Source organism: Erythrolamprus reginae, unplaced genomic scaffold, assembly GCF_031021105.1.
Source record: "Erythrolamprus reginae isolate rEryReg1 unplaced genomic scaffold, rEryReg1.hap1 H_54, whole genome shotgun sequence".
Taxonomy (NCBI): domain Eukaryota; kingdom Metazoa; phylum Chordata; class Lepidosauria; order Squamata; family Dipsadidae; genus Erythrolamprus; species Erythrolamprus reginae.
Window position 1 is genome coordinate 198,638 of NW_027248511.1, and position 22,885 is coordinate 221,522.

A 22,885-nucleotide genomic window follows, 5' to 3' on the forward strand; every position below is an offset into this window, starting at 1 on the left:
ATATTTTAATAATTAAATGTTCAATTCAGTGTATAAACACAATTATTAAAGTTCTGTAAACTAAAAGAAAAGAAAAAAAGAAATAGGACTGTTTAAATGGAAATGCTACAGCAGAGGTCTGCAAACTTGGTGACTTTAAGACTTCAGTTCCCAGAATTCTCCAGCCAGCATAGTTGGCTCTGGAAGTTGAAGTCTATCACGCCAAGGTTGGAGACCTCTCTGCTACAGGGTTCCAAGAGTTTTCTCCAAGGATTATTTTCTCTGTCCTACACTTCTGCTGTTTTCACTGAATTCTTTTTGTTTCTCTGTTCCGGGAAGATCATGGCCCAAACCAGGATATTTCTCTACTCTAAGGACTGTGTGAGTGGGCTTAAGAAAACAAGAAGCCCTTGGTGCTCTCTGTGCTTGGTTGTTTGCTCGCACACGTTTCATTATCCAACTACGTAATATCATCAGGGCTAGTCTCCTGAGACTAGAGGAAAAAACCCCCAAGGTTGCCTAAAAACCTTCTCCATCCTATCCAATTGCAAATATCAATAGCTAGCTAGCTTTAGAGTCTAAAGACTCGCAGCAGGTATTTATGCAGTTGTAGAAAATTGTAAGGCTCTCCTGGAAAGAGAGAAAGGAATTCCAGCAGTGAATGAGATGCTGGCAGAAGTGGGATCTGTTCAGTTTCAGAGCACTCAAAATGGACACACTTCCATATTTTCCCCAAAACAAGACATCTCCTGATAATAAGCCCAATCAGGCTTTTGAGTGAATGGCAATAAGGCCAAGCGCTTATTTCAGGGTTGAAAATATATATATATATATAAAAGACAGAATCTTATTTTGGGGAAAACACAGTAGACAGATAGGCAGGCAGGCAGGCAGGTAGACAGTAGGTAGGTAGGTAGGTGGGTGGGTGGATAAATAGATAGATGATAGATAGGTAATGATAGATAGTAGATGGATTGATGGATGAATGTAGATAGATAGATGACAGATAGTATATAGATATAATAGATAGATTGATAGATAGTAGATAGATTGATAGATAGTAGATAGATGAGAGATAGATGATAAATAGTACATGGATAGATAGATAGATAGATAGATAGATAGATAGATAGATAGATAGATAGAAGATAGATAGATGATAGATAGGTAATGATAGATAGTAAATGGATGGATGAATGTAGATAGATAGATAGATGACAGATAGTAGATATAATAGATAGATTGATAGATAGTAGATAGATGACAGATAGATGATAGATAGTAGATGGATGAGAGATAGATGATAAATAGTACATGGATAGATAGATAGATAGATAGATAGATAGATAGATAGATAGATAGATAGATAGATGATAGATAGATAGAAGATAGATAGATGATAGATAGGTAATGATAGATAGTAAATGGATGGATGAATGTAGATAGATAGATAGATGACAGATAGTAGATATAATAGATAGATTGATAGATAGTAGATAGATGACAGATAGATGATAGATAGTAGATGGATGGATTGATAGATGATAGATAGATAGATAGATAGATAGATAGATAGATAGATAGATAGATAGATAGATAGATAGATAGATAGATAATGGATGGACGGACGGACAGACCCTGTTAATAAGTCCAATTGGGCTTTTGAGTGAATGGCAATAAGACCAAGCGCTTATTTCAGGGTTCCAAAAAATATAAGACAAGGTCTTATTTTCGGAGAATCACACTACCTTCTTAAGAGCCAAATTATGGGAGTAGAAAAAAATGCCAAGGTAACAAAAGGAAAGGAGTTAGCCAACTCAACCTGATTAAGATTTGGGGGGTGCTTATCACAAAGTGTGGCTTGGTGAAGTGTGAGTTTACAGATAGTCCTCGACTTACAACAGTTCATTTAGTGACCGTTCAAAGTTACAACAGCACTGAAAAAAAATGACTTAGGGCCATTTTTCACACTTAAGACCATTGCAGCATCCCCATTCACATGTTTGGATGCTTGACAACTGACTCACATTTATGATGGTTGCTGTGGCCTGGAGTTGTGTGACCCCTTTTATGAAACCTACTGACCAGCGAAGTCAATGGGGAAACCAGGTTCACCTTACAACCAAGAATTATAGGGATTCCCCTTAACAAACGTGGTGAGAAAAGTCGTAAAATGGGGTAATTCTAAAAATTTCTCACTTAACATAAATTTTGGGCTCAATTGAGGTCGCAAGTTGAAGACTACATATATTTAACTTGCATTTTAGAGAATTTAACACACCATGCTTAGATTTCCATATTCCGACTCAACTTTAGCTTCACTTTTAAAGGGCACTTAAACCTGGGTTTCAGAAATTTTAAGAATGTGTACTGTAAGGTTTAGAGCAGGGGAGTTCAACCTTGGCAACGTTACGACCTGTGGACTTCAACTCCCAGAATTCCTCAGCCAGAAGAATTCTGGGAGTTGAAGTTCACAGGTCTTAACGTTGCCAAGGTTAGTATTAACTCTTGTTACAGGAATCTCTAATAAAACCCACACGTAATGGAAGCTCACAGAGTGACTCTGGCCACTCGCCATCACTCAGTCCATGCTGGAATTAAACTGATAGCACGAGATCTTTGAGTTTTTAGAGGAAAAGCGGGATATAAATCAAACTAATAAAGCAAAGGTATCATTATGACAATGCCTGTGGTCCCCTATCTGCAGACTCCCTGACTTATGATTCTCCTCCAAAGAAGAGCAATAGCACTTAGATTTATATACCGCTTCGCAGTGCTTTTACAGCCCTCTCTAAGCGGTTTACAGAATCAGCCTATTGCCCCCTCAACAATCTGGGTCTTCTTTTACCCACCTTGGAAGGACGGAAGGACGAGTCAACCTTGAGCCAGTGAGATTTTGAACTGTCAAACTGCAGCTAGCAGCAAAGTGCAGTAGCCTATAGTGCTGCACTCTAACCACTGTGCCACCTCGGCTCAGCAAAGATTTTTCAAGCTGCCTTGCCTACCACCTTTAAGTTGCGTCTGACTGTTGAGAGGGGACGCTACACTTTGCAGCCAGGGGCTTGCGCTGTTAAGAACCAGCATTTACAAACCCATAACTACAGGTGGAGCCTTCCTTCTCAGCTAGGATTTTTTGCTTTCTAAGGCTCAGCAAGCACGGAAGGAGCAGACAAGCGACCAGGGCTGGAGTTGGGAACTTCACAGACACACTCACACGCAGCATTGCTTCTTAGTGTTTGGGCCGCCAAATTTGGGTTTGTCTAGGCAGTTGATGCATTCGCTGCAGTCCTGGAGCCTCAGGCATCCTTTGCACTTCCCACAGCGAGTCATGCGGTTCTTTTTGCCATGGTGGTGGTGAGAGACATGCCGACGCACAGGGGGCGGCGTGGCCTTGACGGCGGAATCCGGCTTCACTTGTTTCAGCTGGCCGCACTCGTTCTCAGACGCCGACGAAGTCTCTGTGGGGACAGTGCAAACGTTAACCCGGCTGCAAGCCCGATGCTGCAAGCCCTAATCCCGTTAAGCCCCTTTGAAACGTCAATCCCAGACTGCAGCTAAAATGAACCTGTGGTTCTGACCCGACAGATTTGATCAGGGTTTCCCCAAGGTGTCCAAGATTGGCTTCCAAGGGTCAATGATACACGATGGTAGTTGATACACGATGGGAGGTCAATTGGGATCAACTACAGGGTGTCCAGGGGGAGGAAAGCATTTTGAAATTCCCTGATACAGTGGTACCTTGGTTCTCGAACATCTTGGTTTTCGTTCATTTCGGATACTGAACAAAATTGTCTGCAAAAATTTGCTTCGGTATCCGAACAAAAATTTGGCTACTGAACAGAAAATTTTGTTTACTATCCGAAATGTGCGACCAGGGCAGCTTTGCACACAAGATCTGAGGGGACGGGGTGAGACGGAATGGGAGTCGGGGTCTGACCCGCCCCTCCTGGCCGCCCTCTTAACAGCCTCCCAGTCTCTACCGTCTAACTGCTCCAAGCTGCAGGAAGGGTAGGGCTGGCTGCAATACCGGCAGCTTCGTGGGACTCCTTTCCTCAGCGGCTCAGTTTGTTACCTCCAGGCAGCTGCACCAATTTTTTCCTAACCGGCGGCGGTGGCGGCTCCGGCGGCTTCCCTTCTTACGTGACGTTCCCGACACTGCTGCTGCTCCTCGAAGGGAAGCCGCCGCCATCGCCACCGCCGGGAAAGAAAAAATTGGTGCAGCTGCCTGGAGGTAACAAACTGACCCGCTGAGGAAAGGAGCCCCCCGAAGCTGCCGGTATTGCAGCCAGCCCTATCTTTCCTGCAGCTTGGAGCCGTTAGACGGTAGAGACTGGGAGGCTGTTAAGAGGGCGGCCAGGAGGGGCGTGTCGGATCCTGACTCCCATTCCCCCTCACCCCGTCCCCTCAGATCTTTATCCCATAGGAAATAGAGGAAATAGATTTAATTGGTTCCCAGCAAGTCAATGGGCTGGGAACCAATTAAATCCATTTCCATTATTTCCTATGGGATAAATTAATTCGGTTCTCGACCAAATCGGTTCTCGACCACACTCCCGGAATGAATTGTGGTCGAGAACCGAGGTACCACTGTACTTCCCTGACATTTCCCTGTAACTTGTGATCTAGTTATGACATGGTTGTAGATGACGTCATACCAAACGGCTAAGCCGTGGAGAAATATCGGTAGCTGAGGAAGCAAGTTGTGGCCACAGTTATGCTCATTTTTGCTTGACTCTGCCAGGCAGCACGATCCTTTTTTTTTTTCATGATTTTTCCCTGACTTTTAAACATTTTAATAGTTTGGCTCCCCCCCCACCTGATTTATTCTTGTTTTTTTCACAAATTCCGAGATTTCCCAAACTGCCGATTTCCCTGATAATTCCCCGATCTCCAGGTTTGCTGGACCCCCTGCAATTAATCTTCTGGGGTTTCCGTAGATCTCCACACTAGCCGTGTTTCCCTGAAAATAAGATCATCTTATTTTTTTATTTTATTTTATTTTTGCCATAAAAAATGCATCAGTTCTTGTTTTTCTGGGTGGGGGTGGGAGGTGTCCACTGACTCACCTCACTTGCATGTTGCCCCAGCCTCATTTTTGCTGTCAGAGGCCTTCAGGAACTTCTTAGAAGACTGAAGAACACTGACGGCAGAAAAAGACCTCATGGTCCATCTTGTCTGCCCTTATACTATTTCCTGTACAGTGATCCCTCGATGTTCGCGATCTCGATCTTCGCGAAACGCTATATCGCGATTTTTCCCACGATGACGTCACTCTCTTCCTTCCTCTTGCTCTCGAGCGGCGGGCGGGCGGGTGAACGGGCGAGCGGCAAACAGCGGGTGGGCGGGTGAACAGGCGAGCGGCAAACGGCGGGCGGGTGAACGGGCGAGCGGCAAACAGCGGGTGGGCGGGTGAACGGGCGAGCGGCAAACGGCGGGCGGGCATCAGCGAGGAGCCGAGGCGGCGGGGAAGACCCAGAGAAGGTTCCTTCGGCCGCCCAGCAGCTGATCTGCTCGGTAGCGCAGCAGCAGCGAGGAGCCGAAGATCGGGGTTTCCCCTTTGCGTGGGCGGCTGGGAAACCCCGATCTTCGGCTCCTCGCTGCTGCTGCGCTACCGAGAAGATCAGCTGCTGGGGGGCCAAAGGAACCTTCCCTGAGTCTTCCCCGCCACCCACACGCAAACCCCATCATCTGCGCATGCGCGGCTATGAAAAAAAAAGGGGGCGCGCATGCGCAGATGGTGTTTTTACTTCCGGAACCCTACATCGCGAAAAATCGATTATCGCGAGGGGTCCTGGAACGGAACCCTCGCAATAATGGAGGGATCACTGTATTTCATCTTACAATGGATATATGTTTATCCCAGGCATGTTTAAATTCAGTCACTGTGGATTTACCAACCATGTCTGCTGGAAGTTTGTTCCAAGCATCTACTACTCTTTCAGTGAAATAATATTTTCTCACGTTGCTTCTGATCTTTCCCCCAACTAACTTCAGATTGTGTCCCCTTGTTCTTGTGTTCACTTTCCTATTAAAAACACTTCCCTCCTGAACCTTATTTAACCCTTTAACATATTTAAATGTTTCGATCATGTCCCCCCTTTTCCTTCTGTCCTCCAGACTATACAGATTGAGTTCATGAAGTCTTTCCTGATACGTTTTATGCTTAAGACCTTCCACCATTCTTGTAGCCCGTCTTTGGACCCATTCAATTTTGTCAATATCTTTTTGTAGGTGTAAACAGATTTACAAAGGGAGACAAAGCCAGGCCAGAAGGCACAAGTGGAATTGTTAGCCACTCTCTTCCACAAATACTCACCCTCTATGGTGGGCGACCCAGCAATCTCTTCCCTCTCCCGCAGAGGCAGGGCACTGAGGCGTGGCACGTCCTCCGGCACCATCGCACGAGATTGCCCCAAGGCCACCGAAGCATGCCGACAAACGTGCTTGATCCGTGGGCCCTGCACGGGGGACTCCTGGCCCTGTCAAGAACGAGCAGGAAGAACGCCCATTATCATGAGTGACAAGAAGCAGAGCTGGTTCTTCAAAACTATTCAATGGTTTGGCCGGGCTCCATGCATCGTGCTGAGCCACGTCGCGCTGACAGGCCTGTGAGTGGCTGAGCTCACACATAGTAAGAAGTCCCAAGCGGTGAAGCCAGCCACGCTATTATTTATTTTATTTATTTATTTATTAATCAGATTTGTATGCCGCCCCTCTCCGCAGACTCGGGGCGGCTAACAGCAACAATAATACAATGTAAACAAATATAATATTTAAGTTAATTTAAAACCCCAATTTAGAAACCAATCATACATACTGACATACCATGCATAAATTTTATAAGCCCGGGGGGAGGGAAAGTCTCAATTCCCCCATGCCTGACGACAGAGGTGGGTTTTAAGGAGCTTACGAAAGGCAAGGAGGGTGTGGGCAACTCAGCCAAACTATCTATCTATCTATCTATCTATCTATCTATCTATCTATCTATCTATCTATCTATCTATCTATTTGTTTTCGTAGATTTTCACGGGTATATATATGTAGATTGTTCTGAGTTCGGGTTTTGCCCCGCGTAATTTTGAGTAATAAAACTCAAAATATTACACGGGGCAAAACCCGAACTCAGAACAATCTACACACACACACACACACACACACACACACACACATATATACAGTATATATATATATGTAAGGAACAAATGGCAGTTGCAAACATTCCATATTTACAGCAGCACGAAGCTTAAAACTTCAGCCTGATGATGGTGAATGTGATTTCACCGAAATGTCGGATAGACACTCAAAATATTACACGGGGCAAAACCCGAACTCAGAACAATCTACATATAATTTAGTTATTTAGTTATTTATTCGATTTGTATGCCGCCCCTCTCCGCAGACTCCGGGCGGCTAACAACAATAATAAAACAGCATATAATAATAATCCAATACTAAGAACAGTTAAAAACCCATTATTATAAAAACCAAACATACATACAGACATAGAAACATAGAAACATAGAAGTCTGACGGCAGAAAAAGACCTCATGGTCCATCTAGTCTGCCCTTATACTATTTTCTGTATTTTATCTTAGGATGGATATATGTTTATCCCAGGCATGTTTAAATTCAGTTACTGTGGATTTATCTACCACGTCTGCTGGAAGTTTGTTCCAAGGATCTACTACTCTTTCAGTAAAATAATATTTTCTCATGTTGCTTTTGATCTTTCCCCCAACTAACTTCAGATTGTGTCCTCTTGTTCTTGTGTTCACTTTCCTATTAAAAACACTTCCCTCCTGGACCTTATTTAACCCTTTAATATATTTAAATGTTTCGATCATGTCCCCCCTTTTCCTTCTGTCCTCCAGACTATACAGATTGAGTTCATTAAGTCTTTCCTGATACGCTTTATGCTTAAGACCTTCCACCATTCTTGTAGCCCGTCTTTGGACCCGTTCAATTTTGTCAATATCTTATTGTAGGTGAGGTCTCCAGAACTGAACACAGTATTCCAAATGTGGTCTCACCAGCATTCTATATAGTGGGATCATAATCTCCCTCTTCCTGCTTGTTATACCTCTAGCTATGCAGCCAAGCATCCTACTTGCTTTCCCTACCGCCTGACTGCACTGTTCACCCATTTTGAGACTGTCAGAAATCACTACCCCTAAATCCTTTTCTTTTGAAGTATTTGCCAACACTGAACTGCCAATACAATACTCAGATTGAGGATTCCTTTTCCCCAAGTGCATTATTTTACATTTGGAAACATAATGCACTTGGGGAAAAGGAATCCTCAATCTGAGTATTGTATTGGCAGTTCAGTGTTGGCAAATACTTCAAAAGAAAAGGATTTAGGGGTAGTGATTTCTGACAATCTCAAAATGGGTGAACAGTGCAGTCAGGCGGTAGGGAAAGCAAGTAGGATGCTTGGCTGCATAGCTAGAGGTATAACAAGCAGGAAGAGGGAGATTATGATCCCACTATATAGAATGCTGGTGAGACCACATTTGACATACCATGCATAAAATTGTAAAGGCCTAGGGGGAAAGAGTATCTCAATTCCCCCATGCCTGGCGGCAGAGGTGGGTTTTAAGCAGCTTACGAAAGGCAAGGAGGGTGGGGGCAATTCTAATCTCTGGGGGGAGTTGGTTCCAGAGGGTCGGGGCCGCCACAGAGAAGGCTCTTCCCCTGGGTCCCGCCAAACAACATTGTTTAGTTGACGGGACCCGGAGAAGGCCAACTCTGTGGGACCTAACCGGTGACTGGGACTCGTGCGGCAGAAGGCGGTCCTGGAGATAACTAGGTTATCAAGCACAGCGCCCAAATTTCCCATGCTCTTGTACAATGGTACCTCTACTTAAGAACTTTTATATGGTCCTAGGAATTTGGAAAAGACACTATTCTAAGCAAACACTCTTTCTTACGACTCACATAAATACCGCAGCTAGAATGTCGCTAGCGCAAATGTGGAAAAACGAACAGATCCCATCGGAAAGTTTAATCATTGACAAAATATATAGATGTGTAGAGATGGGTGAATTTACAAACTCAATTAAGGGAATTAAAAATAAAGAATCAAAACGACCATGGTGCAAATGGCACGAATGGATTCCAAAGAAAAACTCAAAATGCAACAATACAAAGTATCAGTATATATAGAAAGAATAAAAAAATACCTTGCAATATTAATAGAAAGGAAGCACAAGCATTTTCTTTCTTTTATTTTAAAAAGGTGTTCTACTTAGGATATTTATATGTGAATGTTTACAATTTAATAAAATATATAAGGAAATGAACAACGTATACAAAAGGTAATAGAGATGGAATAAGATCTGTAAAACCCAAACAAAACATGTGAGAAATATTTTTGAAAAAAATAGGCGTTGATTGCTTACCTGAACGCCTCTTCTCGTACGGTGAGCGGGTACAGCAGTCACATGGGTTGCTCATGTCCAATCCGGTGGAACTGAGCCTAGTGTTAAAAAAGCTTGCTGGATCCGCCCCTTCCCCAGAATTCGCGAATCCATAGACTAGGCTCAGCTGTGAAGCTCTGTAGTGTTCAACTCTCATTGTTAGAGGAAGAAAGGTTATAGGAAGGTAAAGAAGACACATACAAGGGCGGGAAGTGACTGCTGTACCCGCTCACCGTACGAGAAGAGGCGTTCAGGTAAGCAATCAACGCCTATTCTCCGTACTGAAGGAGCGGGTCCAGCAGTCACATGGGACATACCCAATAGATGGTCCCTAGGGTGGGATTAGATTGCTATCGTGTGAGATAACGGATTGGAGTACCCTTCTGCCGAAGGCAGCGTCCGCTGAAGCGTAAGAGTCAATCTTGTAGTGCCTGATGAAGGAATTTGGTGAGGCCCAAGTGGCTGCTTTGCAGACCTCTTCCAACGGGGCTTGAGTCGCCCAAGCGGCCGAGGTGGCTGCGCTCCTGGTGGAATGCGCTGTGATGTTCCTTGGAACTGAGAGGGAGGCCGACTCGTAGGCCTTAGATATAGTCCCTCTGATCCAACGGCCTATTACTGTTGAAGACACTTTGGCGCCCATTACTCTGGGGTGATAGGCTATAAAAAGTGCTTCTGACCTCCGAAAGGGTCCTGTGCGCTGGATATAGATTCTCAGCGCTCTAATGAGATCCAGGGTGTGCCATCTAATTGCTAAGGGATGGTCTCGCTGGAGGCAGAAGGAAGGTAGGACAATATCCTGAGTTCTGTGGAACATGGAACTGACCTTGGGTAAGAAGGTGGGGTCCAGTCGCAAGACTACTTTGTCCTGATGAAATTGACAGAGGTCCTGCCTGATTGAAAGGGCAGCCAGCTCCGAAATGCGTCGGGCAGAGGTAATAGCCACCAGGAATGCTACTTTAAAGGATAGGTACCTGAGGGACGCCGATTTTAGGGGTTCGTATGGTGCCTGCGTGAGGGAATGGAGAACCCGTGGCAAATCCCAGGATGGATACCTGTGGACCTTGGAAGGTCTGAGGTTGGCTATGCCCTTGAGGAATTCCTGAACTTCTGGAAAGGAGCGGAGAGGCTGTCTGCGGGGCCCCGCTAGGACGGAGGAAATGGCCGCCAGATGACGCCGGAGGGTGCTGGTGGAAAGTCCCTGATGGAAACCTTGCATAAGGAAGGAAATGATTCTGTGTATGGGGATGCACAGGGGAGATAGGCCCTCCTGAAGACACCACTGGTGAAACTTGGACCACGTATGGTCGTAGATTCGATTGGTCGAACCCCTTCTGGCCTTTAAAATGACCTCCACTGTATCGGGTTCGTGGCCACGCAGTTCTAAGTCTCTCCTGATAACAGCCAGGCGGTGAGGTGGAACCACTCCGGGTCTGGATGGAACGAGGCCCCCTGCCGCAGCATATCCCCCGAAACGGGGAGTCGCCAAGGGTCCTGGACGGACAACTGTTGGAGATCCGCGAACCAGGGCCGGCGGGGCCAATGAGGGGCGATTAGGATTACTCGGGCCCTCTCGGTTAGGACCTTGTGAATCACGTCCGGGAGAATTGGAATTGGAGGGAATGCGTAAAGTAGGCCTGGGGGCCATGGACTCCGGAGGGCATTGATTGCTTCCGCTCCCGGGGATGGAAATCTGGAAAAAAAGCGAGGGAGTTGGGCGTTCGCATTGGTCGCGAAGAGATCCAGAACTGGTAGGCCGAATCTGAGGCTGATTTGATGGAATAGGTCTTGATGGAGATTCCACTCTCCTGGGTCTATCGTTGCTCGAGATAGCCAATCCGCCTGGACGTTGAGGCTCCCCGAGATGTGGTCGGCTAGGAGCGACCGAAGATGTTTTTCCGCCCAAAGGCCTAACTTGAGGGCCTCCCTCATGAGGGCCTTGGATCTCGTGCCCCCCTGTCTGCAGATATGGCTTTTTGTGGCAATGTTGTCGGTGAGAATGAGAATGTGCCGGTTGGGAATGCGAGGAGAGAAATGCTTCAGAGCCAGGGAAACGGCTCTTAACTCTAGCCAATTGATTGGCTTGGAAGCTTCCTCCGGGGACCACGTGCCCTGGGCTATCATCCCCTGGGCGTGGGCGCCCCATCCCGATAGACTGGCATCTGTGGTGATGACAAATTGATCCGGGCATCTGAACGGGGATCCTTTGTCCATGGCCGGAGACTTCCACCACTTGAAGGATCTGCGAACAATTGGTGGGATGACAATGCGACGATTTGAGTTGCTGTGCCCCGATCTCTGAAATGGTAATAGGAGCCACTGTAGTTCCCTAGCATGAAGGCGAGCCCAGGGAATGATGCCTATGCATGACACCATCTTCCCCAAAAGGGAAGACAAGGTTACTATGGATACTGAAGGTTGAGATAAAATGCAAGAAATTAACTCCCCTATACTGATTTTTCTCTCAGGAGAGAGAAAGACCTGGGAGGATTCTGAATTAATAACGGATCCCAGGTGTAAGATGGATGTGGAAGGTTGGAGATGACTTTTGTCAAAGTTGATGGAAAATCCATGATCCTGAAGAACTGACATGGTGACAGAAAGGTCTGTTTTCACTTTCTCTAGGGAGTTCCCATGAATCAAAATATCATCAAGATAACATAAAATGTGAATGGGAGACGCCCGGATATAGGCCGCCAGGGACCCCAAGAGCTTTGTAAAGACCCGAGGGGCCGAGGAAAGGCCAAATGGCATCGCCCTATACTGGAAATGCCTGCCCTGAAAGGAGAAACGTAAAAATTTTCTGTGGCATTTGGCTATAGGAATGTGGAGGTAGGCCTCAGTGAGGTCTAAGGAGACCATGAAATCTCCCGGGTGGATGGCGGCCAAAATTGATGATAAGGAGTGCATCTTAAACTTCCTATATTTAATGAATAGGTTCAGCTTCTTTAAATCCAAAATAGCTCTCCAACCTCCGGAGGATTTTGGAACCATAAATAGGATGGAATAAAAACCTAGACCCTTCTGACCGGGGGGAACCGGTTGAATGGCTCTGATGGACAATAAGTGGGAAATGGCCTCCTCCATACGGTTACAATCTGAGGAGGACCTGGGAGAAGGGCAGGAAATAAAACGTTTCGGGGGGGGAGAAATAAATTCTAAAAGAAGGCCTGTTTGAACAGTGTCAATGACCCAGGGGTCCTTGGAGGTGAGACGCCAATTAGAGGCGAAATGGGCTAGGCGACCGCCTATGGGAATCGAGGAAAAACTACCATCTAGGTTTTTTTGAAGCCCTGTGAGATGACGCTCCCCTTTGGAAGCGAAAACCTCTGCCCCTGGAGTTCCTACCTTGGGAACGAAAGCGGGGGGAATACTGACCTGGGGATCTCTGATAGGAAGCCGCTTGATCTTGCTGACGCCCTGGGCGACGAAAGGACTGCGTTTTGGTAGCCTTTTTGGTGGTTGGACCCAATACTTTCTTCTTGTCCGTGGTTTCCGTGAGGAGCGGATCCAGAAGATCTCCGAAAAGAAGGTCGCGCTTTAAGGGTCCCAGAGATAACTGCCACTTCTGACGTACTCCTGCTTGCCAAGGGCGAAGCCATAGGAGTCTTCTTGCCGTTGTAGAAGCTGCAATAGACTTAGCAGAAAATCTAGTAGATTGTAAGGTGGCATCAGCCACGTACTGAGCAGCTGCAAAGACCTTGTTGAAGTCTTGTTGACCTCTCAAGTCATCGGGAGGAATATGCTGTTGAAGTTGGCGAAGCCACAGAAGCATGGCTCTGGAGAAAAAGGAAGCCGCTGCAGAACTTTTAATGGCCCAGGAATCTGCGGTGAATCCTCTTTTGAGCATTTGTTCAATCCGCTTGTCCTCTGGGCGGAGGACTTCCTCTGCTTCGCCTGGCACAGCAGCCGCCGAGTGAAGGATCTTGACAGGTTCATCCGGTTTAGGACAAGATAGGAGCTCCTCATAGGAAGAGGAGAGTTTGTACAACTTTTTGTCCTTAGTTGAGGGATTAAGCCCAGAGGCTGGGAAGTCCCACTGCTTAAGTAAGGCATCTTTAAACAATTTAGGCATAGGAATTACCTCATTATCCTCCTGTTCCTCTGTGAAGTAAGGTAAATTCTCCTCCGGGGGATCAGTGGATGTGGAGGCCTGTTTCTCCTGGGCCGCCAATCCCGTAGAAATTCTAGCTTTGAGGAGGAGAGATTTGAACAATTGAGAAGGAAAAATAGTAATTGGAGAAGGAACCTTTATTTGGGATTCCTCATCATCTGAGAGGCCTTGAAAGGGATCCTCATCCTCCTCCATATCCTCATATTCGTCCTGGGAGGAATCTGATTCATCCTGAATAGGAGCTCTAACCACTGGGGAAGAACCCAAGGGGCGGGAGGGACGAGGAGGTGGAGGAGGTAAGGGAAGCGCATTGATGGAAGAGAGTTTAGCATCAATGGCCTTGGATAACACAGAAAAAATAGATTGGAATTCAGGAGGTAAACTAGAAATATCAGCAGGAATGGTAGAAGAGTCCCTGAAGGCCTGGGAGGACCCTGGCTGGGGGGAATCTTCCATAATATCTGGTTCCTCTGGACCTATTCCCCATAGGTTAGGTTGGGGTCTGTCTAGGTTTGGCTCATCCAGAGATAACACAGGGACCCCAGAAGGAGGCAGACTAGAAGCCTCTGGGGGGTCTTGACTACTAAGTACTTGGGCCTGTACTTTCAAACGCTTTGCTGATTTGTCATGGATTCTTTGTAGGGCTAGGTCCCTTCTCTTCTCAGCCCTGGTGACCTTGGTCGAGGGGCGGGCCCCTGAAGAAGAGGAGGTCGAGGCCTGGGGGATACTGGTAATCTCATCGCCTGTAGGCCTGGCCTCTCTGGGACCTTTAGTTGTGCCTCTCTTGGGAAAAGTAGCCATAGTCTGACAATTTACAGAAGACCAGGCTGAGCCAAGTAACTGAATAATTAGGGAGAAGATTTCAAAGCCTTCCCAAGAGGAATGGATCCTGCTCCGAGGCCTCGGAGCTGCTGAGACTTGAGGGCAATCTGGGCAAACCCAGAGTTCGTGTCCCCAAATACAGCGTGGCCAGCCTCCCTAAACTTTAATTAAAGTAAACCAAGGCACTCTGGTTGGAGGCTTAGCCGGTGGAGAATTAAGCCTGAGCGTCCCAAAGCCCACTCCGGGATCCACGCGGTGGACTGAGGCCTACGCGGCTGGCAGGAGGCCAACACGAGAGGCCTAAATTTAAAAAGGGCGCGAAGGCCTTCGCGCCGAAAAATCGCTCCGTAATAGAAGTGTTAAGGGGGAAGCGATCGACTAAGTCCAGGAGACTAGAACAAGCGTCTCACTCCGCAGGAGGTATTTTTTAGCCCTTTAACAATAATACAATAATACAATAATGAATCAATGAACCAATACTTGCACCCAGACCTCCAGGCCAAAGGATTGAAAGAATCCACAAGCGGCCGCGGGGATCGTAACCGGCAAAGGCAGCCGGGGGAAAACGAAACCGCAACTTCTCCCAAGGAAAAAAAGCCGAGCCGCAAACGGCTGGCGCTATTAGTGCAAGTAATTGAATAAAGACAATAAATCTTACTACTTTTGAAGGGAAAGATCGAAGGGAAGGTGTTAGAATGTTGAACGAGCTATCACAATACAACCGCAGGATATGCGAACTGAGCGAATTCTGGGGAAGGGGCGGATCCAGCAAGCTTTTTTAACACTAGGCTCAGTTCCACCGGATTGGACATGAGCAACCCATGTGACTGCTGGACCCGCTCCTTCAGTACGGAGAATAAACTTTAAAAAAAAAAACTTTTATAGATAAGAACCAGGTGTTCAAGATTTTTTTGCCTCTACTTAAGAACCATTTTCTACTTAAGAACCTGAGCCCGGAAAAATTTCCCAGGAAATTTAGAGCAGCACAAAGGCCCGGCCAGTTTCCTGCAATTCCCCCTTTAATCCCGGCCATCTGGGCTGCCAGAGGAGCCTTTTGGTGGCGTTTAAGGAAGTTTTGGCAGCCCAGAGCGAACGAAGCATTTTCCTTTCTCTGGGCGCTGGGACAGGGAATAAACCTCTGCCAGTGCCCAGAGAAAAGAAACACTCCCTTCGCTCTGGGCAGCCAAGGAGTCACCACAGCGAAAGAAAGGCGCCGGCTACAAAGCGAGCGAGCGAGGGAGAGGAGAGGAGAGGGGAGCCCTTCAGCATGGGAAGGAAGAGGTAGCAGGTAGCAGCAGCCAGTGTATGGGAGGCAGCCTCACACCGGGTGTATTGGAGGCGCGTGCTCCTCCTTGCTGCCTCAGAGTCATAGAAACATAAAAAACTGACGGCAGAAAAAGACCTCATGGTCCATCTAGTCTGCCCTTATACTATTTCCTGTATTTTATCTTACAATGGATATATGTTTATCCCAGGCATGTTTAAATTCAGTTACTGTGGATTTACCAACCACGTCTGCTGGAAGTTTGTTCCAAGGATCTACTACTCTTTCAGTGAAATAATATTTTCTCATGTTGCCTTTGATCTTTCCCCCAACTAATTTCAGATTGTGTCCCCTTGTTCTTATGTTCACTTTCCTATTAAAAACACTTCCCTCCTGGACCTTATTTAACCCTTTAACATATTTAAATGTTTCGATCATGTCCCCCCTTTTCCCTCTGTCTTCCAGACTATACAGATTGAGTTCATGAAGTCTTTCCTGATACGTTTTATGCTTAAGACCGTCCACCATTCGTGTAGCCCGTCTTTGGACAAGTTCAATTTTGTCAATATCTTTTTGTAGATGAGGTCTCCAGAACTGAACACAGTATTCCAAATGTGGTCTCACCAGCGCTCTATATAAGGGGATCATCAGTCCCTATTTTTTTTAAAAAAGACCCTTAAAGTTTTGGATTTTTTTGACTCCACTCCCATCACCTTCTTCCTCCTCTTCTTCCTCCTCCTCCTCCCACCCAAATTCTGAGCTTTTATTTCTTTCCTAATGGGTTTGTACGCATTATTTGCTTTCACATTGATTCCTATGGGAAAAATTGCTTCTACTTACAAACTTTTCTGCTTAAGAACCTGGTCAAGGAACAAAGTAAGTTCTTAAGTAGAGGCACCACTGTACTTGGAATACGGCCGCAGGGTTGCAAGTGGATTACCTGTTTTCTAACCTCGTTTTTGTCTTCTGTCGTGTTGAGGTCTGCGGTGGTCTCCTCTTCAGCTGGGATTTTTGGAGTCTCAAAGGCCTCGGCCTTGACACTTTGACACCCCTAGGAAAAAAGGACGCAAGCGTTATAACCCATGTGGCTTGGGGGACCTTAATAATAATAATAATAATAATTATTATTATTATTATTAGTTACTGGATTCGTATGCCACCCCTCTCCGCAAACTCGGGGCGGCTAACAACAATAATAAACACAACATGTACAATCCAATAATAAAACAACTAAAAACCCTTATTATAAAACCAAACATACACACAGACATACCATGCATAACTTGTAATGGCCTAGAGGGAAGTGCTATCTCAATTCCCCCGGTATAAATGAGTCTTGAGTAGTTTACGAAAGACAGGGAGGGTGGGGGCAATTCTAATCTCCGGGGGGAGTTGGTTCCAGAGGGCCGGGGCCATCATAGAGAAGGCTCTTCCCCTGGGGCCCGCCAAATGACATTGTTTACTCGACGGGACCCGGAGAAGGCCAACTCTGTGGGATCTTATCGGTCGCCCTTCCCCTTCGATACTTAATTCCCCAAAGAATTCTGCCCAACTTTCCAACACAATGGCAGCTTTCATCCCAGATGTCTGTCAATACAACGGCACCAATCACACCGCTACAGCCAGGCACGCAGAGTCCCAAGGGCATGCTCAAATCACGCTAACCCATCCGATGCTTCACTCTGGCTCACTGAATAAAAACAACAGATGGGCTGTGTTCACACAACACGTCAAGCCCACACCAAACAAAACATGTCTTCCTTCATGTATTCGCACAGCACACTCAGTCTGGTAACTGTAGCAATCCAATTACAGGATTTTCAAAACACATCGAACCAGGAACTTAACATCTCCGGGACCGCCTTCTGCCACACGAATCCCAGCGACCGGTTAGGTCCCACAGAGTTGGCCTTCTCCGAGTCCCGTCGACAATACAATGTCGTCTGGCAGGACCCAAGGGAAGAGCCTTCTCTGTGGCGGCTCCGACCCTCTGGAACCAACTCCCCCCGGAGATTAGGTCTGCTTCCACCCTCCTTGCCTTTCGCAAACTCCTTAAAACCCACCTCTGTCATCAGGCATGGGGAAATTGATTCCCCCGGGGCGGTTTCCGTTTTACGCAAGGTTTGTCTGAGATGTTTTTATATTAAGGGTTTTAACTTGGTTTTATCGTTAGATTTGTACCGTATTTTGTATTGTGAGCCGCTCCGAGTCTCCGGAGAGGGGCGGCAATACAAATAGAATGAATGAATGAATGAATGAATGAATGGCCAGAATTCAGGCCATGTCAAAAAAAACCCCGCTGTATCACAAAAAATTCACTAAAAACAGATGGGCAGTCGGCATACATGGCACACTATGTATATGCAACCACTAGTTTTGGCACTGGTCACGCTAAGCATGTTTGATAAAGGCAATGCCTCAATTCCCCCATGCCTGACGGCAGAGGTGAGTTTTAAGGAGTTTACGTAAGGCAAGGAGGGTGGGGGCAGTTCTAATCTCCGGGGGGAGCTGGTTCCAGAGGGTCGGGGCCGCCACAGAGAAGGCTCTTCCCCTGGGACCCATCAGACGACATTGTTTAGTCGACGGGACCCAGAGAAGGCCAACTCTGTGGGACCTCATCGGTCGCTGGGATTCAAAATGACCAGCCTGAGCCTGAGGGCGGGGTCAAAAGCATCATCAGTCTGGAGTCTCTATGCCTCCTTAAGACACCTACGTCCAGGCCCACTTGAAGCCCATTGATTCTTATCTGGTGCCAATGTGCCTGGATCAAAGGTGGGTTCCTACTGGTTTGGACCAGTTCTATAGAAACGTTAGTGACTTGGCGGCCTGGGTCGCTGGAACCGGCAGCGATGCAGGCCTGCCAGGCCCCCTGAGCCAGTTCTCTCGGTGGCGTCATAAGCTCCATCCTCTTGTTTTTGGCTTCTGCACATGTGCAGAAGCTTTTTTTAACTGCATACATGTGTGCGCTGTGCGTCCCTGAGCGAAATGGCAGTGGCAGAATCTGGAACCCACCACTGGCCTGGATTGCTGGCACTTTAGATTCTTGTGCATAGGTAGCATGAAATAAACTTGTATGGGTAGTCCTCAACTTACAACAATTCATTTAGTGACTATTCAAAGTTACAATGGCACTGAAGAAAGCAACTTATGACCAGTTTTCAGCTTATGACTCTTGCAACGTTCCCGTGGGCACACGATCAAAATTCACATCCTTGACAACCGACTCATATTTATGACGGTTGCCGTGTCTCAGAGTCATGTGATCCCCTTTTGCAGACTTCTCACACAGCAAAGTCCATGGGGAAGCCAGATTCACTTAACAACCATGTTCTTAAGTTAACAACTGCAACGACTCACTTAACAACTGCAGCAAGAAAAAGCATAGCAATAGCATTTAGCCTTATACAGTGGCACCTCTACCTACAAATGCCTCGACTTATGAAGCTTTCTAGATAAGAACCAGGTGTTCAAGATTTTTTTTGCCTCTTCTCAAGAACCATTTTCCACTTAAAAACCCGAGCCTCCGAAATTATAACCAGAAAAGGCAGGGAGAAGCCTCCAGGGGGCCTTTATAAGAATCTCCTCGGAGGAAACAGGGCTGGAAAAGGCGGGGATAAGCCTCTGTGGGCCCTCTCTAGGAATCTCCTCGGAGGAAACAGGGCCGGAAGAGGTGGGGATAAGCCTCTGTGGGCCCTCTCTAGGAATCTCCTCGGAGGAAACAGGGCTGGAAAAGGCGGGGATAAGCCTCTGTGGGCCCTCTCTAGGAATCTCCTCGGAGGAAACAGGGCTGGAAAAGGCGGGGATAAGCCTCTGTGGGCCCTCTCTAGGAATCTCCTCGGAGGAAACAGGGCTGGAAAAGGCGGGGATAAGCCTCTGTGGGCCCTCTCTAGGAATCTCCTCGGAGGAAACAGGGCTGGAAAAGGCGGGGATAAGCCTCTGTGGGCCCTCTCTAGGAATCTCCTCGGAGGAAACAGGGCTGGAAAAGGCGGGGATAAGCCTCTGTGGGCCCTCTCTAGGAATCTCCTTGGAGGAAACAGGGCCGGAAGAGGTGGGGATAAGCCTCTGTGGGCCCTCTCTAGGAATCTCCTCGGAGGAAACAGGGCTGGAAAAGGCGGGGATAAGCCTCTGTGGGCCCTCTCTAGGAATCTCCTCGGAGGAAACAGGGCTGGAAAAGGCAGGGATAAGCCTCTGTGGGCCCTCTCTAGGAATCTCCTGGGAGGAAACAGGGCCGGAAGAGGTGGGGAGAAGCCTCTGTGGGCCCTCTCTAGGAATCTCTTGGGAGTAAACAGGGCCGGAAAAGGCAGGTAGAAGCCTCCATGGGCCCTCTCTAGGAATCTCCTGGGAGGAAACAGGACCAGAAAAGGTAGGGAGAAGCCTCCATAGGGCCTCTCTAGGAATCTCCTGGGAAGAAACAGGGCCTCTATCCTCCCTGTGGTTTCCCCAATCGCACACCTTATTTGCTTTTACATTGATTCCTATGGGGAAAATTGCTTCTTCTTGCAAACTTTTCTACTTAAGAACCTGGTCACGGAACGAATTAAGTTAGTTAAGTAGAGGTACCACTGCATATCTCTTCATAGTGCTTTTATAGCCCTCTCTAAGTGGTTTACAGAATCAGCAACAATTTGGGTCCTCATTTTGCCCACCTTGGAAGGATGGAAGGCTGAGTCAACCTTGAGCCGGTGGGGCGATTTGAACTACAGCTAGCAGTTAGCTGAAGTAGCCTGCAGTAAAAAGCCCCCTCATAAAAGGGGGCAAAGCACACTTCACAAATACCTCGCTTAGCAACAGTGATCCCCTTTTGCCACCTTCTGACAAGCCAGAGTCAATGGGGAAGCCAGAGTCGCTTAACAACCATGTCACTAACTTAACAACTACAGTGATTCACTTAACAACTGCAGAAAGAAAAGTCATAAAACGGGGGGGGGCAGAACTTCCTTATCAAATGCTTCACTTAACAATGGATATTTGGGGCTCAATTGTGGGTTGTAAACCAGGGACTTTTTGACTTCTGTCCTGGATCTTGACGTCTTGCACCTGCCACCCCTACCCCTAACGGGCCTGACCCAGTCTTACTACGACTCCAAACGCCACCCCATCATTCCAACCTGGAGGGCGGGTTTCTCTTACCGGAATGAATTTGAATTGCTTCTGTTGGTCAATCTTGTACAGCTGCACCTTGGCGCGAGTCAGCAGGCTGTACACTTTATCCATGCTGGAGAGTGAGGTCACGATGGGCTTGGGCTGCTCCGCGGGGGGCTTCGCTTCCTCCGAAGAGAGGCTGGCTGGCTCCGCCTCGCTCTCCGAACTCTCCGCCGCTTTCTCTTCGCCCTCTTCCACTTGGGGCGAGGGGGGCACGACTCTCCGGATGGCCAGCTTGTGAACCACGCCGGGAGAGTTGACGTCCTCCATGGTGATGAGCTCTTTGCCTTGAGCTTCGAGGGCTTTGGGGACCTCCGGGAAGAGGGGCAGAGCAAGGTGGTTGGTCCGTCCCACCAGCTTCTTGCCGCTGCGGGTCACCACGGGCTCACTGGAGAGCGAGGGGGCTTCTTGCGGCGGCACCGGGGGCTCCCTTCTGAGCTCGGGGGAAGCCGGCACCACGTCAGAGTCCTCGGGAGACACCGAGAGGGATTCGTAGATCTTAAGGTGCGCCTCGCTGGGGGTGAACTGGGGGGCCCGCAGCAAGGGGGTGCGCTTGGTTGGGGTGGAAGGGACGGTGGCCGGCGAGCTGGCCACAAGAGAGGCATCGTCACTAGGCACCTGGAAGAGAGCCTTCCCCATCTCTTTGGGGGAGGAAGTGGGGCTGAGCGAGGTCCATCGGAATGTGGGCTCCCGAAGGATGGACCGCCGTTTCTCAGGCAGGGCCAGTGACATGGAAGTGACGTGGAGCACGCTAGGGGAAGGCGGGGAGGAAGGGGGCCCAGAGAGGTCTTTTTCTGGAGAACTGGGGACGGAAGGGTTCATCGGCTGGGCAGGGCCCTGCAACGGCAACCAAGAAGCCTCCTGCTTGTCCAAAGCCCCGTCAGGAACGGGGCTTTCCAAAAGCTTGGTCACCTTCTGCGGGATTTCATCCATGAAGCGACGTGGAGTCCGAATGAGACGAGACGACCGGGCGCTCACCACCGGCATGATGAACTGACGGATATTTTTGAGGAAGGTGGTCTTGAGAGCTGGGGGGTCCTCGGAGCCGGCCACGCCGGACTGCTGAGCCTCCTCCCTCATCCTGCGTGGCAACCGCTGAGTTGCCATGCGCCGCCTACGGCCCCGTTTCAAACCCTGTGCCCTTATGGAAAGGCCAACCCGAGAACGCCCCTTCTTGGAAAGGAGGACCGCTCCATCGCTCTGCGGACAGGGCGGCTGGGGCTCCTGTTTCCAAGATACCTGGTTGGACGAAGGAAGAGCATCACCTTCGGGTAGAGAAGGCTTTGGTTCCGGGACGGAGGCCTCTGCTTCGGGGACAGGTGCCTCCCTGGCTGGCTGCAATCCCTGGACGACTGCCTCCAGTGGTGGCTCTGGCTTTGAGACTGGGGATCTGGGCCGAGGAGATGATTTGGGGGCAGGAGTCTCTGACAGCAAATGTGGACTAGGGGGTTGGTTCTGTTTGGGTTCTCGGTCAGAGGTATCCGGCTCCGACAAGACCGCTTCCGATTCAGACACGGCCTCCGAAGGAAGCGGGGAGAGCTTTTTTTTCCGGCACCACACTCCACTTCCTCTTCCGGCCCCTTCGGTGACCCTGGGTCTTTAGCCGGACGTGAGTCACCACCAACTGGCCAGATTTATGCCGCCTGGCTTTGGAGAAGAACTTGAGGATGAGCGGTGGTTTCTTCAAAGCTTCGGCCGGCTCAGAAGATGCGCTGATTTCTTCTGCGCACGTTGGGGGCAGCTGTGCATTATTGTTAGGTGCTGGGATGGAAGATGAAGTGTTGGTGCTCTCGGGAGGAGGAGGAGGAGGAAGCCGCCGTCTTGCAGCTGGTTTCTTCGTGAAGGAGCCACGTGGCCGGCCTCGTGGCCGAGGTGTGGCAATGGAATTGAGAGTCTTCTCCGTTGGTGGTGGCAGAAGAAGGGGAGGAGCTGTGGACTTTAATGGCTCAGCAGGCTCTGGGTCAGCTGGAGTCTGCTTAGGAAGCATCCTGGGCAGTTTTGGACCGGATGTTGCTTGCCGGCCTATCCTTGCTGGAGTCCCTTTGGTCCGCTGAAGCAGCTCGGCCAAAGCTTTCACCATACGCTCTCGCTGGGATTCCACAGCCTTTTGTTTGACGGACCGTTTGGAAACCGAGTCCTCAGCCAATG

The 22,885-nt window shown here is 48.3% G+C and overlaps 1 protein-coding gene across 1 annotated transcript in view; it reads right to left on the minus strand.

Moving 5' to 3' along the window:
* Positions 1–22,879, minus strand: part of LOC139155776 (histone-lysine N-methyltransferase 2B-like) — a 104,977-nt gene extending 82,098 nt beyond the window's left edge. The window contains 5 exon segments of the mRNA XM_070731043.1: positions 3,194–3,437; positions 6,296–6,458; positions 16,536–16,646; positions 20,726–22,282; positions 22,284–22,879. Of these exon segments, the coding sequence (XP_070587144.1) occupies positions 3,194–3,437; positions 6,296–6,458; positions 16,536–16,646; positions 20,726–22,282; positions 22,284–22,817 (2,609 nt within the window). The 5' untranslated portion in view covers positions 22,818–22,879.
* Between the last annotated feature and the right edge of the window lie 6 nt (positions 22,880–22,885).